This window comes from Carlito syrichta, unplaced genomic scaffold (genome assembly GCF_000164805.1).
Source record: "Carlito syrichta isolate Samal-C Ts95f unplaced genomic scaffold, Tarsius_syrichta-2.0.1 Scaffold310585, whole genome shotgun sequence".
NCBI lineage: Eukaryota > Metazoa > Chordata > Mammalia > Primates > Tarsiidae > Carlito > Carlito syrichta.
The window spans coordinates 152,448-169,821 of record NW_007254681.1 but is presented as its reverse complement, the minus strand read 5'-3'; the positions used below and the strand labels follow the sequence as shown (position 1 = coordinate 169,821).

At 45.2% G+C, this 17,374-nt stretch overlaps 1 protein-coding gene across 1 annotated transcript in view; it reads right to left on the bottom strand.

Moving 5' to 3' along the window:
* The window catches only part of SYN1 (synapsin I), a gene marked incomplete at its 5' end in the record, with an annotated part of 46,604 nt that extends 29,230 nt beyond the window's left edge, over window positions 1-17,374 (bottom strand). Inside the window, 5 exons of the mRNA XM_021717727.1 lie at window positions 3,821-3,910; window positions 4,066-4,222; window positions 5,773-5,864; window positions 5,968-6,025; window positions 17,130-17,374. Of these exons, the coding sequence (XP_021573402.1) occupies window positions 3,821-3,910; window positions 4,066-4,222; window positions 5,773-5,864; window positions 5,968-6,025; window positions 17,130-17,374 (642 nt within the window). The remainder of the gene's footprint in view (window positions 1-3,820; window positions 3,911-4,065; window positions 4,223-5,772; window positions 5,865-5,967; window positions 6,026-17,129) is intronic.

Below are 17,374 nucleotides of genomic sequence, written 5' to 3'. Positions count from 1 at the left end.
TTTCATCTTAAGAAATTAGGAAAAGAAGGGCAAACTAAGCCCAAAGCAAGCAAAAAGAAAGAAAGATAAGAGTGGAAGTAAATGACAGAGAATAGAAAAATAACAGAGAAACCAGTGAAACAAAAAATCTGTTATTTGAAAACATCAAGAAAATTGACAAACATTTAGGCTATGAAAAAAGACAAAAAACTATAATTAATAAAAGCAGGAATAAAAAAGGGGACATTACTACAGACCTTACAAAAATAAAAAGGATTATAAGAGTACTATAAATGATTGTTTGCCAATAAATGAGAAAACCTAGATAAAATGGAGAAATTCTTAGAAAAATACAAACTACCAAAGCTGACTCAAGAAGAAATGGAGGCTGAGCTCGATGGCTCATTCTGTAATCCCAGCACTTTGAGAGTGAATTGCCTGAGCCTGCAGGTTCGAGACCCACCAGACAACTTGGCAAGACCTCGTCTCTACAATAACTCAAAAAAATTAGCCGGGCATGGTAGCACGCACCTGTAGTTCCAGCTACTTGGAAGGATCACCTGAGCTCAGCAGGTCAAGACTGCAGCGGAGCTGGGCTTGGTGGCTCAGCCTGTAATCCTGCGCCTTGGGAGGCTGAGGTGAGTGAATTGCTTGAGGCCGCGGGTTCGAGACCCGCCTGGGCAACTTGGTGAGACCTCATCTCTACAACAAATCAAAAATTAGCCAGGCGTGGTAACGTGTGCCTGTAGTTCTAGCTACTCGGAAGGCTGAGGCGGAAGGCTCACTGGAGCCCAGCAGGTCGAGGCTGTGGTGGCTGGGAGTATGCCACTGCCCTCCAGTCTGGGCGACAGAGTGAGACTCCAACTCAAAAAAAAAAAAGAAGAAGAAGAAGAAATGGAAAATCTGGATCGACTTATAACAAGTGAAGAGATTGAATTAGGAATTTTAAAAAACTTCCTACAAAGAAATGTCAGGACCAGATGTCTCCACTGGTGATTTCTACTGAACATTAAAAAATAACTACAGTCAATTTTCACAAAATCTTATAAAAAATAGAAGAGGAAGGAACACTGTCCAGCTAATTCTGTGAGACTAGTATTATCTGATACCAAAACCAGACATAGACATAAGAAAAGAAAACTACAGGGCTGGGCATGGTGGCTCATGCTTGTAATCTCAGCACTTTGAGAGGCCAAGCTAAGAGGATTGCTTGAGCCAGGAGTTTGAGACCAGACTGGGCAACATAGTGAGACCTCATCTAGAAAAAAGGAAGAAAAGAAGGAAGGGAAAGAAAGAAAGTGAAAGGAAAGGAGAGAAAACTACAGATCAATGTCTTTTATGGATATAGACACAACAATCCTCAACACAATACTACAAATGGAATCTCATGATATAGAAAAAGAATCTACACACTGGGCATATGGCTCATGCCTGTAATCCAGCACTTTGGAAGGCTGAGGCAGGAAGATTGCTTGAGCCCAGGAGTTAAAGACCAGCTTAGGCAACATAGCAAGACCTTGCCTCCACAAAAAAAAAAAAAAAAAAAATCAAAAAATTAGCTGGATGTGATTAGCTGAATGTGCCTATAGTCCCAGCTACTCAGGAAGTTGATGCAGGAGGATTGCTTGAGCCCAAGAGTTTGAGACTGCAGTGAACCATGATCATACCACTGCACTCCAACCTGGGCAACAGAGTAAGACCCTGACTCAAAAAAAAAAAAAAAAAAGGATTTATACCATGACCAAATGAGATTTAGCCTAGGAAAGCAAGTGTCTACACCTAGACATATCATAAACAAACTTATGAAAATATCAAATTGCATGAAAATCAATTAATGTAATACATCATATTTGTAAAATAAAAGGCAAAATCTACATGATCATAAATACAGAAAATCATTTAACGAAGTCCAACATGCTTTCATGACAAAAACACTCAATCAACTAGGAAGAATAGAAGGAGAACTGTCAACACTTAGATAATAGTTAATATATGTCATATGTGTTGTTCTAACCACTTTACATTTATTCAGTAATTTCATTCTCACATCAACTATATAAGGTGAAAACTATTATTACGTACGTTTTGTAAATGAGTAAACTGAGGTACAGAGCATTGAAGTAACTTTTACTATGTTAGGCAACTAATAATTTGTGGACCTAAGATTCTCATACAGAAATTCTGGCTACAGAGTCCATGCTGTTAATCACATTCCATTCTACTGTCTCTCAAAGAATGTAGAATAATAATAATGACAAAATGATAAACAAATTGGGTTTCCTTAGAACTAATTATTTTATCATTATCAATAAGTGAACTTAATTCATAACACTGTTTTTTGTTTGTTTTGTTTTTTTTTTTGAGTCAGAGTCTCACTCTGTTGTCCAGGCTGGAGTGCAGTGGCATGATCATGGCTCACCACAGCCTCCTGGGCTCAGGCTATCCTTCTGCCTTAGCCTCTCAAGTAGCTGGGACTACAGGCGCAAACCACCACACCTAGCTAATTAAAAAAATTTTTTGTAGAGATGAGGTCTCGCTATGTTGCCCAGGCTGGTCTTGAACTCCTATGCTCAAGCAATCCTCCCACCTTGGCCTCCCAAAGTGCTGGGATTACAAGTGTGAGTCACCATGGCTGGCCCATAACATGGTTAACTTATATCAATTATCATAATTTATAATACTGGTGAGAATTGGTAACACTAGTAGCAGCATTTATTTAATCAAGTTGGTAATGCTGGACCAATATTGATATTTAATTGTAATTTTAGTTATAAAATCAGTGATTATATAAGCAAACATAATTTATAACATTGGTGGAAATTGGCAAAATTAGTTGTAAAATTTTATGGCATTAGTAACAATTATTCAATTTCTATTTGTAAATAAGTTTTAGTTCATAACTGTGGTACTCATAATTTATATCAGTAATCAGAACTTTAATATTAGTAATTATTTATAATAGCAGTTAGAATGCTAAACACAATAGTAACTACTTCTATCAGGAACTATAAGAAATTCAAAACACAGGTAGTCATAATTTATATTAGCAATCTTAATTTATAACATTGGAATAATTTGCATCTGTAAGAATATTTTACACTGTTTATGCTAATAGCTTCATTTCTTTTAGTAATTAAAATTCAATTCGCAACATAGGTACTAGTCATTTATACTGATAATCTTAGTTTGTAACACTGGTAATAGATTATAATATCACTTGTTATATTTGATGATATTAGTAATGGATAATTCAATTTCTGTGAAGTATAATTCAAAGTAGGCACTTGTAATTTAGAGCATAATTTGTAATATCAATAATCATCAGTAATAATAATTGCAATCTTTGATATACTACTAATGACTATTCAATTTCTACCAGGAACTATAATTCAATTCATAACATAGACACTCATGACTTACATCAGTAATAATAATTTGCAGTACTGGTGATAATTTGTAATATTAGTGATTATATTTTATAAGAATAGTAGTCAGCAATTTAATTTATATTTGTAAACAATTTAGAACATTGCTACTAATAATTTTTATTGGCAGTCCTAATTTGAAATATGTGTAAAATTTCTATCAGGAGAATATCTGATAATGTTACTAACAGTGACTTGACAACAGGATCTGATAAATATTGAGATGGATGATTTGATTCACACTTGTAACCATAAGGCAATTCATGGTATTAACAGACCTGATCACAAAGCAGCTTCATGCCACCACATGCACACAGCGGCTGCACGCTCACACTCTGAGATTGCACCATTGGTAATATCATTGCAATAGTTACGACTCTTTTCCCTCCTGCCCACTCTATTTCCCCCAAACTCACCATCTCTTTGTGATTGGGGTAGAAGGTCTGATCGATTAGTGGAAATTCCTCTGTCCCCAGTTTCTTGTGCAGTCGAACCATCTGGGCAAACTGTGAAAACCAGGAGGGTCTGGTCAGCAAGTCCCTCACCTGGGGAGCCTCTAAGCTTCTGACCGTCCTCGCTTCCCAAAACATCATAGGTTTCAAGCTCCGAAGCGCATGCACAAGCTATTTCCTCTGCCAGTGGTACCCTTCCTGCCACTTACCACCCAGGGCTTGTCACAGAAGTTGTACACAGAATGCAAAGAATTAACACTGGGGATTCCAGCATATTGCAGCCCGATGACCAAACTGCGGTAGTCTCCGTTGCGCGCCATGCTGAAGGCATGCTGTCGGATCAGCACAAAGTCCGGCTTCAGAGACCTGGGGTGGTAGAGGTAGGAATACTGTCAGTCCCTCCAGAAGCCCTCCACCACCCTCAGAACAAAGACCAAGTTTCTAAAACTTCACAGCTCCCAGAAATCGCAAAGTGATTTCTTATTTCTGTGCACTTGTATAAGTTGTTCTCTCTGCCTCCTGTGCCCTTTCTACCCTTCCCCATCTGGTGATCCCCTTGAATCCTGTCCTACCTACTCCCCTCTTTACCAAGGGCAGCTTGCAGCTCACCCACTCAGCTCTGACAGCTCTCTGGTCACAGTCTCTCCAACTACCAGCTGTCTTCAAAGTGCGCTGCCCAGAATAAATTCAAACAGCAGGGCCTCTACCCAAGCTGTTCCCTCTGCCTAAAACATTTCATCCCTAGATATCTGCATGGATCACTCCTTCACCTCCTTCAGGTCTCTCCTCAAATGTCTCTCCTACTACTGGGCCACCCTATCTAAACTGCAGTTCCCACCACCATCCAATGATCCCTACATTTATTTTACTGCTATCTTTTTTCTTAGCGCTTTTACATTTCCTTATATATTTGTTTACTGTATGTGTCCCACAGTAGAATGTCAGCTTCGTGAGGCCAGGGTTTTTTTTTTTTTTTTTTTGGTCTTTCAGTATGCAGAACAGCTCCTGGCACACAGTAGGTGTTCAGTAAGTATTTGTTGAGTGTAAAGGGCTAAGAGCAGCACCTGCCTGCAGGAGATGCTTAACAAATGTTTGTTGGGATAGGTGCAGTGGCTCACACCTGTAATCCCAGTAATTTGGGAGGCTAAAGCGGGAGATTGCTTGAGCCCAGGAGTTAGAGAACAGCTTAGGCAACATAGTAAGACCTCATCTTTACCAAAAAATTTTAGTGGGGCATGGTGGTGTGTGCCTGTAGTCCCAGCTACTTGGGAGGCTGAGGCAGACGGATCGCCTGAGCCCGGGGGCTCCAGGCTGTGGTGAGCTGTGATTGTGTCACTGCATTCCAGCATGAGCAACTGAGTGAGACCCTGGTTCTCCCTAAAAAACAAAGTTTGTTGAATTAATATTTTTATTTATTTATTTATTTATTTATTTATTTTGAGTCGGAGTCTCACTCTGTCGCCCAGACTGGAGTGCAGTGGCCACTCCCGGCCATGGCAGCCTTGACCTGCTGGGCTCCGGCGATCCTTCTGCCTCCGCCTTCCAAGTAGCTGGAACTACAGGTGCGCGCTACCACGCCCAGCTAGTTTTTTATTTATTGTAGAGATGAGGTCTCGCCAAGTTGCCCAGGCGGGTCTCGAACCCGCGGGCTCAGTCAATCCACTCACCTCAGCCTCCCAAGGCGCGGGATTACAGGCTGAGCCACCGAGCCTGGCTTGTTGAATTAATAGTTAAAAAGTTTGGCTTGTGGTCTGCTGAGATCCTTAGCTCTTCTTCAGAAGAAAGTGAATTCTCTACATTCTATGCCTAAATTCTTGCCTACGGAAGGATTAGTGGAGAGGTGGGGATTCTCTCTATAGGTCTAAGGAAGTCGTTATACTTCGCTTATAACACCAAGTTGCCCTTTTTATACTCACCGCACGACCTTCACCCCATTCCGAAGAACTTCCATATCCACAGAGAATCCACCATTAGCATGAGCCACGAGGTTTAGATCAGAGAATTCAGCCTGGGAAGGAGAGAAAATCGGTGATTCACCCACAAAACTCAAAAATGACCATTCAATTTTCAGTCTGGACAGTTGACTCCCAGGTCCATCTGCCTCAACTTACCTGTTCTACTTTAATGTCAATTTCTCCATGGATCTTTTTCCCCTTGAAGTATTTTGCCCTGGAGAGGAAAATCAAAGCACATCTGTCAATGCTCAAATCTCAGAAATGAAGACAAAAACCCAGGTTGGTACCTTGACCCCTTTGCCCCTTCAGTGCTACTAGAGAAACCATAAAGTGCTTTATAATTGCTGAAATACTTTGAAAAAATCAACAGTGCTTTGTGAACAATAAAGTTTATCGTAATCCTCATGGAGGGCCATAGACATTAAAGGATATTATAAACTGTAAAATACAGCCTTAAGGTAGCCGGGCTCGGTGGCTCAGTCTGTAATCCTGCGCCTTTGGGAGGCTGAGGTGAATGAATTGCCTGAGCCCGCGGGTTCGAGACCCGCCTGGGCAGCAAGACCTCATCTCTACAATAAATCAAAAAATTAGCCGGGCGTGGTAGTACGCGCCTGTAGTTCCAGCTACTCGGAAGGCTGAGGCGGAAGGATCGCTGGAGCCCAGCAGGTCGAGGCTGCGGTGGCCGGGAGCGGCCACTGCACTCCAGTCTGGGCGACAGAGTGAGACTCCAACTCAAAAAAAAAAAAATACAGCCTTAAACCGCAGAGAGCAGGCATTTCCCAAAATATGGTCTGCTTATCACACTGCTGTTGGTAAATGTTTTAGAAAAGCTTTCCAGGATGAGTAGCGCTATGTAAATTGAGACATACTTTGAAATTGCATGGGGGTCTGTAAATGACAAAGAACCTTAGAAAATGCATACTTCTGAAGTGTGCCTGTGTGCACTTTTTAGTGTCTATGCATGTCTCGGTGCCTGTGTCTGCTTGTGTGGTCTGAATCCTCTCTCTGCTCTCTGACTCCTTCCTAAAGGAGAAGCTTGTTCACCATGTGTGGCTGTGTGCTGTGAGGGACACGACAGCCGAGGGTGGGCAGCTGCTTCCAAAAAGGGGTGGATTGAGGGGTGCAGGCTGAGGTGGTTCTAAAGAAGCCAGTGTAGCTGGCAATGATGGGGCGGGGAGAAACACAGCTGAGGACGAGGGAAATTGCAGGAGGGAGGGGGAGTAGGAGCAGCAGCAGGCACATCACGAACTGCTATGTCATTGTCCCTGGGCCCATCCCTAGCTGGGCTTGGTTTCCGGTGGCCTCCTCCCCCAGGCCCAGGATTTCTACCTGATAGGTTTCTGCACAGATGGAAACTCATCCCCAGTCAGGCTACTCATGGAAGGGGACGAAGGGAAGAGATACTCCTAGGGCCACTGGTCACTGACATGCACACAGTCGGGGTCTCTGACACGTACATATCACACAAATGGACCCTGGTGACTTGACTGACACACTGACATACACAAAAGACCCAAGTACAGTTGTTTTCTTGTGTTTTTTTTTCTCTCTCTCTTTCACACACACACGCGCGCGCGCGCATACACACACACACACGCATACACCATCACTGACACTGTCTCCTCACAAGAATCTCTCAGATTTGCCCATTTTTCATCTATAAACTGATGAGTGTGAATGATGAGTGTACATCACTGCTTTAAAAGCTTTTCTCACCATTCAGTGTTGTGGAGACTGTGGTGTTCTGCCCAGGCTTCCTCTTCAGAGCCAATGTACCTTGAATAGCAGCTGCTGACAGCTCATGGCTGTGTCCCCATTGGAAATTGTCTTCTGTCACAGGCAAGTGCCTTGGCCAAGGTTACACCTACTAGGTGAGGCTGAGGGCAGCCCATGGCCCATATCTGTTCTATGAGAGGGTAGAAGGCCAGCCTCCTTGCCTTAATCTGGGCTGACACTAGAGGATCATCCCAGCTCCAGAGCTCCCCCTAGGATCTGCTGAGGCCTCTCATGCCACCACATCGTGGGCCGGCCTCTCCCTCTGCTCAACCCAACCCTCCTCACAGGTGCTAATCCCAAAGGCACTCCCCAGTAAACCCCTGCACAGAAGTCAAAGTAATAAGCAGATGCAATGTGATTCTGGAGCTGGGTCACCCAGCAGCTAGAAGGCAGTAAGGCTCTGTCAGTGGTGGGAGGTAGAGCACAGACAGCTCCTGACATGCTGCAGCAAGGCAAAGCGCTCTGCAGCCGGCCAGGCTGTAGGGCAAGCATAGGATGCTACTTAGGCCATATGATCTGGCAGATCCTATGACACTGGAGGTGTCAGTAGTGGGAAAAGATGTTGGGTGGAGATTATTCTCCCAAGCGGGAGAATACGTCACGGGCCCCCCGGGGTTTTGGAGGGGAAGTGACTCTTCCTGTGGGTTGTAATGGGATTCTGGTGAAAGAGAAGGGATCTGCTGGTGAAATATCTCTGGCACTTGAGAGGTGTGTGGGAAATGGTAACCAGACTTGGGTGACTATTCCCTAAATGTCACTGAGTGGCTGAAGAAAGACCCGACATGCTCAGGGTGAATAATTATCAATTCAAGGCAAAATGTGAAAGCCAGACGGCCACCCTGGCTGCATTTGAGGAAACCCTAATATCCTGAAGCCAGAGGGCAGATAGAGGGGAGGATGATGCTCAGGATTTAACTGTCAGTGTGGTGAAGGCCTAGCACATCTTCTATGCCATGCTCGGGGCCCTAATAGGACAGGAGTGGTATTCTGAGGCTTGGGATGGGGATATCTGGGCAGATGCAGTTAAACACCTTGAGCTTACAAACTCACCTGAACCCGCTGGGCCTGCAGAAGTAGGCCACTCCTCCGTGTTAGAATTAGGCCTTCCCTCTGCTTGAAAGTAACACAGAGGCTCGAATGAAGCAGGTGCCTTATAAGACAATCCTGCCCCTCTCAGAATCTACCCCCTACCTTCTCTCCTGGGAATCAGACCAAAAACTAGGGTCAAATCCTCACACAACCTGACTGGACAGGTTCTAGGCTTACAAAGGAAGGAGAAAAACGATACATTGAAGGAGCTGAAGAATCTGGCTAATATGTATGAGCAGGAGCTGGGAAAGTATGCATGGGACTGGATCCCGAGGACCATGGATCAACGTAGTGGAACATGAAGATGGAGTTCTCTTCCAGGATATGGAACTTAAAACCCTAGCAAGGACTCCAGGAGACGTTACACTGCTAAGGTGACCCTTGCAAGCTTGAAGAAAATAATGTCCCACACTAAGTGAAGCAGAAATGCTAAAACTTTCATGGTAGATTGTGGAGGGAAGGATCAAAGGGCTCAAAGTAGCAGACAAGTTAGAGGAGATATACTAATTAAGTCTTGAAAACCCACCAGCTGATTATGTCCTATGGGAAGGCCCAAGAGAACATAGTCAACCCAACTTGAAATGTCAATAAGAAATATGCTGGTGACAGTGGCACCAACCATGTTGAAAGCACAATAGTGGTAGGTAATAAATGATGTCCTGGCCCAGGTCCTGCTCACAGTAGATCCGCTGGGTCCAGAGACCACCAGGTGGTCACTTCCCCAGTTCACAAATGCATAATTGGAATAACATACTTAATAGTTGTCAGAACCCCCACATGGGCTCCTTGGCCTGTAGGATAAGAGCTACTGCAGTAGGGAAGTCCAAATGGATGCTTTTGAAACAGTACACACCCCCATGCTCTGATCAAAACAGTAAATCAAAAACAATACTGTAGGCATCCTAGAGGTGATAGCAGACATCAGTGCCACTCTGGAAGGTCTAAAGTCTGCAGGGTGGTTGGTCCCATTGTATCTTCACTGAATTAAGCAGTTTGGACCCAGTAGAGGCTGGAAGGATCCTGGAGAATGCTTGTAAACTACTGCAAGCACAACCAAGTAGTCCCCTTGATTGTGTCTGCCATGCTGGACATGCTATTATTGCCAGATCAGAATAATAAGACCGACAGCAGGCGGTCACCAATTTGGCAAATGCATGCTTTTATATTCTGATTAGAAAAGTGGATCAGATCATGTAAGACTGACAATAACATTCATTAATGGTTTTGCCATATGGCTATGTTAGCTCTCTCTCCTTGTGACATAATATAGTCCAAAATAACTTGGGCCATTTGAACATTCCATGGACCACCACACTGGACGCTATATCAATGACATACTGAATGCACAAGCTGGACAGAAGATGGTTAGCACATTGCCTTGATAAGACACATGCACTCCAGAGGGTGGGAGGCAAACCCTACAAAGACTCAGGGGTCTGCCACATTGTTAAAAATTTTAGGAATCCAGTGGTCCAGGGCATGCCAGGACAGCCCTCCAAAGAACAGGACAAAGCATTGCATCTTGCACCTGCTGCCACGAAGAGTAAAGCACAATACTTAATAGGCCTCTTCCCATTCTGGAGGCAGCATATTCCAAATCTGGAACTACTGCTCTGATCCCCATTCCAGGTGACATGTAAAGCTACCAGCTTTGAGTGGGAGCCAGAGCAGAAAAGGGCTCTGTAGCAGGTCCAAGCTGCAGTACAAGCAGTTCTGCCACTAAGGCCATATGATCCAGCAGATCCTATGATACTGGAGGTATCAGTAGTGGGAGAAGATGCCGGGTGGAGCTTATGGGAAGTGGGAGGCCCTTGGGGTTCTGGAGATGGGCCATGCCATCTGTAGCAGAGAAATATATGCCTTTTGAGAAACAAATTCCACTGCAGCACTGGGTCCTGAGAGAGATGAAATGCCTGACCACGAGGCACCAAGCGATCATGCATCCAAAAGTTCCCATTATGACCCTGGTGGGGCCTGCCAGACCCACCAAGTAAGAATGTCAGATGGGCCCAGCAGCCAGGATTGAGCCCAAGCAGGACCAAGCAAGGTACGTGAGCAGGTAACCCAGATCACCATGTCTTCCCCAACTGTTGTGCTAGTGCCTGTCCCTCAGCTAAGGGGTTCCTTATAACCAGCTGATGAAAGAGGAAAAAGCTTAAGCTTTGTTCACAAATGGTTTGTTTTGCTATGTGGGTAAAAGCCAAAAATGGACAGTGGCTGCACTGTAGCCCCACTCAGAATGGCCTTGAAAGACACTGGCAGAGCTCCCAGTGGGCAGAGCTCAGGCTGTGCACCAGCTCACCTACTTTGTGTAGAAAGAGAAGCATCTCAGGATTAGAATATGTATATTCACATATGGGCAGTGGTGAATGGCTTGGCTGGTTGGTCAGGGGCCTGGAAGGAAAAAGACAGGAAGATCAGGACAAGGAGGTCTGGGAAACAGAAATGGGGGTGGACGTATAGGAGTGAACAAAAAGTTAGGAATGAAAATCTTCATATTGTGTGTTAACACCCACCAGACAGCATCCACCATGGAAGAGGCGCCAAGCAACCAGGTAGACAGAATGAGTCAGCCAGATGATGTCAGCCAGACTCTCTAATCAGCCACCGCAGGGCTAGCAGATGGCACATAAATAAAGTGGCAATAGCAGAGAGAGAACCTATGTGTGGGGCCAGCAGCATTATTGCTGAATGTCCAACCTGCCAGCAATAGAGACCAACCCTGAATTCCTGACATGACAGCATCCCTTAAGAAGACCAAACACTCTGTGGTAAGCCGACTACATTGGGACCCTTGCACCCTGCAAAGAGTAGCGATCCATTTTGACTGGAATATTCCATATATGAGTTTGCCTTTTCGTTTTTTGGGGGGGGCAGTGTTTACCTTTTCTAACTGCAGGACCTTAACCAGCATCACTGTCCAAGGGCTTACACAATGCTTGATCCACCAGCATGGGAACCCACATAAGACTGCATCCAACCAAAGGACACACTTTCCAGCAAAGTAAAGGAGGTACAAATGTGGGTCCATGAGGATGGAATCAGCCTGATGGCATTATGTATCACACTACCTAGAAGCCGCTGGCCTGATGGAATGATGGAACAATTTGTGGCAGCCATAGTTAAGACCCCAGCTTGGAGGGGATACCATGAAAGAATGTGCACCATCCTCCAACACACAGTATAAACCTTAAATCAATGGCCACTATAGGTGCTGTGTTTCTAATAGGTAGAATATGTGGGTTTGGGGACACAGAGTTTAAAGTAGGAGTGGTCCAGCTTTTCTTTTCTTTTCTTTTTTTTTTTTTGAGTCAGAGTCTCACTCTGTTGTCCAGGCTAGAGAGCAGTGGCATGCTCATGGTCACCACAGCCTCGACCAGCTGAGTCCAGGTGATCCTTCTGCTTTAGCCTTCCAAGTAGCTGGAACTATAGGCATGTGCCACCAGGCCCAGCTATTTTTTTTTTATTTATTGTAGAGACGAGATCTCATCATGTTGCCCAGGCTGGTCTTGAACCCCTGGGTTCAGGCAATCATCTCGTCTCTGCCTCCCAAAGTGCTGGGATTACAGGCGTGAGCCACCTCGCCTGGAGGGAGTGGCCCAGTTTACCAGCAATTCCAGTGATCTACTATTGGAATTGTGCTTCCTGTTCCCTCAGGGCTCTGCAAGGTTAGAGGTTCTGGCTCTCCAAGGGAGAACACTGCTACCAGGGGACACAGCAAGAGTCCCATTAAATTCTAAGCTATGACTGCCATCTGGCCACTTCAGGTTTCTCATGCCAAGGGACATAAAGAGGAGTCACTGTCTCGGCAGGGGACATGACCGGCCTTGCTCTTCAGGAGGAGGTGGAGCTGCTGGTACATAGTGGGGGCAGGGAGGAGTATGTTTGGCACCCAGGTGATCCACTTGGGCATTTGTTGGTAATCCGTGCTGAGCTTTGATAGTAAATGGACAACATGGTTGTTTGCACAGCCGTCACAGCCTGAGAAGGGCATGGAGATGAAAGGCTCAGGGATCCCTCAAGGAGGAGGTAAGCCACTGAGGCCAACAGAGGCGCTAGCTGAGGGTGAGGGGAATCTAGAACGGACAATAAAGGAAGGACACAATGAATATCATATATGGCCTTGAAATCAACTGCGTAGTTTGTCTGACTACTGAGCTCTTTCAAGTTTTCCCCAGAAAATGAGACCAACTAGACTCCTGGAAATGTTGTTTCCCAATGGGGTAAATTTACTCTAAGAGGCAAGTGGGTCTGAGAAGTACAAGGGTAAACTATCTGCTCCCCCAGATCCTTACTTCCCCGCTTCAGCCTTTTCATCTGTCCCCCAGCTTCTGGGATAGCTGCCACTGAAGGATACAAGTGTGTCCCTCATTGGGAATTGGCCCCTGCAACAGGACTTGCCACATCCAAGATTATGCCTCCTCCCAGGGCACAGCCTGCAGTTGATGACCGACAGTTGTAGGGATACAAATGCCTGGCCACCCCACCTCAATTGGGCCAGCTGTGAAGGGCCGTCCTAGTGCCAGAGCTCTCCAGGCCTCTGCTGTGGTTGCATCAGAGTTCAACTTTCCCCTCTGTCCAGTCCTGCTTCCCTCACTACCTCCCCCACAGGCGTTATTCCCAAGAGCACTCCACAATAAATCTCCTGCACGCAAATCTCAGAGTCTCAAAGTCTGCTTCCAGGGAAGTCTATCTGAGAAAAGAAGCGACAATAAGAAATATAGCTTATATAACCCACTATAACATATTTACATAATAACCCATCCTATAATCCTATATACGTAATATGTATTATATAAGACATGTATATTATATAGCAAATATAAAAGAATATAGAATGTCTTATATAATACGTAACACGTAAAATATTGTATATTATATATTATGTGTATATGTATCTAGAATGTATAGCATGTATATAAATATACATATATAATCGGAATGAAATTTCAGTAATTACCTTTACTATGTGCAATGCAGTCTGACACTTCCTGTTCTAGTTTATTCCATTTCATGAAGAAAAACATATACATATAGATGTATTGTATACTCTAAAGCCATTATGTAACACATGCATTATATACTATATGTCATACATAATACATAGCATACATTATAGATTATATATCTTAGTGGAATGACAGTTTCGCTCAACAACCACTCCACTTACTATGTACAATATTCTGTTATTTTCAATTTTTTATCCTACCTCATGAAGAAAGAGAAATGCTGATCTTAAGCCAATAGTTGACCCATAGTTTGAAAAACACAGGACTAAATTATCTCTAAAAGGGGGAGATGAGTCTCGATTTGGAGTTTGAACTGTAAACCATGGAGGAATCAATACCCAGGAAGGAATGAGAGTGGTTAGGTTTAGTGGGAAAGGCATCGAACTGTACTTAGGCGAGCATTCCATTACAGAGTTTGCACGACTTCTCCTTTATTCCAGGTGAAGTCCCTAAAGCTTGCATGGTCCTGAATGTCTGCATGTTGGTGAAACAGGTCTCTGTTTCCCACGCAGAGCCTGCTGTGCATAGGCTCTTCCCATTAGTCCACTCCACCCCACATATAGTAGACACTAAGTAAATATTTGCTAGGTAGCCTAGAAAAAAAGACTGGAGGGCTGCTGGGGTAGAGAGGGGTTTCTGGGACACAGAAGAGGAAGGGCGGATCCTTCATTGAATTCAGTGGTGCTCAATAAATGCTTGTTGGACAGATTAGAAGAAAAAAATGGAAACACTGGGGTTGTGATTATGGAAAGGGGAAGGGACTTAGTTTTCAGGAGATGATAAATGCTTGATGATGAAGGCAAAAGCAGCAAAGAACCTGCCTGGAGTGTTGGAGTGAAGAAGGGAAGTCTAAAGGAGGAAGGTTACCTATGTCCAGCAGGAGCCTCATTATCCTTTGCTGATTTCAGTGGAGCAAATTTAGCCAAGAAGATAGCACCCTGGTGAGTGGACGCTGGTGAAGGAATTATAGTACATGCTCAATAAATGCTTTGCAGATTGATGGAGAAAAGAGCGGAGAAGCCTGCTGCAGGGATGAGGATGTGGTTGCTTGAATAGAATATATTAATAGTAAGACATTAATAAGTGCCTTCTGGATTAATGTGGGGAGAAAAGGGCAGCTGGAGAGATGGAATAAATGGAAAATGGTGCACATTGTGAGCTTCCGGGATTGTGTAGTGTGAAAGGCAGGATGGAGATTGTTGAAGGGGGTATTAGGGCTACATGACAGGGAGGAGACGCATTGATACAGGGTTCTTAGTAGTATACAACAAGTGCTCATCAAACAATTGTGGGAATGAATGGCAGAAAAGGTAGAGTGAGGCCAGCTGCTGGTTGGAATTAGAAGGAAGGGGAGCTGAAGGAGGGTTTTTTCTAGTACATAGTGGTGCTTAATAAGTGCCTCCCACATTCTGACACATGGAAAATATGCAATAAATATCTGTAGAATGAATAAATGGCTCTGAATAGAGAGAAAGGCTGCTGGGTAAAGGCTCCTAGGGGGAGAGGTAATCTAACCAGTAAACAGCTGATACTCAATAAATTTAGGCTGAAGTAGGCTCTGGAGAGAAAGCTCTTCTTGAAGCAAGGGCAGGAACTTCCAGAGACTTGGAAAGAGAAAGTTGAAAGTGACTCATACAGTAGGTGCTCAATAAATGTTTACTAGCTTAAATAGACTAAAGGCCCTTAGGGGACATGGACTTAAGGTTGGGAGGAGGAATCCTAGGGGCACTGAAGGGAGTGGGAAAGGGGTAGCCATTACGAGTTAGGCTCTGGATCTACCAAAGGAAAGGAACTTGGGGACAGGCCTTTGGATTGGGGTAGATTCTCCTAAGGGTAATGGAGGGGAAGGTACTTCCTACATACAGCAGGCACTGCATATGTGCTCACTGGATTCACTGGAATAAAAGGACTCTGGGGAGGAGGTGTGAACACACAGAAGGCACTCCATACATGCTCATGGGAGCTACTGAAGGAAAAGGTCTTTAGGGGAAGAGGATTAAAATAGAGCGCATGGCAGACAAGGAATAAATGCTCACTGGATCCATTAACAGGAAAGGCCTTTGGGGAGGGGGGCTGGGGATGGGCATACAATCACCTGATAAATGCTCACTGAGTCCTTGGAGGAAAAGCCCTCTGGGGAGGGGAAATGGAGATGCAGAAACTTGATCTACGTAAGCTTGATTCTTCATCCGTGTGAGAGGAAAGGCTTTCGTGGAGAAGGCACAGAATCAGGCACACAGTAAGTGCTACATAAGTACTCCGAGGAGTGGTTAAAAGAAAAGGTCTTTGGAAAGAGTGATTTAAATGGTGCACACAGCAAGTGCTAGATATCTGGGCACTGGAGTAACTGGAGGCACAGGCCTTTGTGGGGTGGTCATGCAGAAAGTGCTCAGTACATGCAGACTGAGGCCACTGGAGGAAAAGGCACTGGGGAAAGGGTTTGGGGATGGGATATACAGCAGGCACGCAATACATGCTTGCTGAATATATTGGAGAAAAGAACCTTTAGGGAAGGCTCACACCGCAGGCAGTTGATAAATGCTAGATGGTTCCACCAAAGGAAAGGTCTTTGAAGAAGTAGCTTGAGAACGGGGGATACAGGAGGCACTCAATAGATGCTTTCTAGATCCATTGTAGGAAAAGGTCTTTGAGGAGAGAGTCTGAAGATGAGTCACACACAGAAGGCTCAAAAATGCTCATGGAACTCACTGGAGGAAAATGATTGGGTTGAGAAGGGGCTTGGGGATGGGGCACACATCAGGCACTTAACACATGATTCCTAGATCCTTTGGGGGTAAAGGACCCTCGGAGAGAGGGCTTGGAGTTGGGGCACACAGAAGGCATTCAATCACAGTTCATAGGATCCATTAAAGGTAAAGCTTTTGGAGAGAAGCTGGGGATACACAGTACGCAATCAGTGTTTACTAATAGTTTGAAAGGTCTTTGAGGAGGGGGCTGGGGTGGGACACAGCACAGACAGGACACATGCTCACAAGATCCATTAGAGAGAAGGCCTTAGGGCAAGGGTTGAGAGCAGGACAGGATCAGGCTTTCAAAAAATGCTCACAAAATTCATTGAAGCCAAAGGCCTTGGGGAAGGACACTTTGATGAGGCATACTGCAGGTACTTGATAAGTGCTCACAAGAACCATTAAAGGACAAGACCTTTGGGGTGAGGGTTGGGGAGGGTAGTCAGGGCACACTAGGCTCTGGAAAGCTCACAGGATATATTGAGGCCAAAGGCTTTTGGGGAGAGGGAGTGCGGAAGAGATACACAGCAGGGAGGGGCACACAGGAAGCACCCCGCATAATAATTTAAAGGAAAAGGATTTGGGCACGAGGACTAGGTGACCGGCACACAAGTGGCGCTCGATAATTGCTCGTTCACCTCGGAACGATCTGGGGAACCAAGCCCGCGGGGAGACGTCCGCGACAGTGGCTTACCAGTCGGTGTGCGGTTCGTCGATGACCAGCAGCACTCTGGCGGCGGCGCCCCCGCGGCCTGCGCCCCCAGAGCCGCCGCCCACCTGCTCGCTGAAGGTGGCGGCCGCGGCTGCCGTGGTCTGCTTGACCGCGTTGGACAGCGACGAGAAGAAGCCACCGCCCCCTGAGGACCCGGGGCTAGGGGCGGCCGGAGAGGCCATGGGGGCGGCCGCGGAGGACCTGTCGGCAGTGGCTGCCGCGGGACC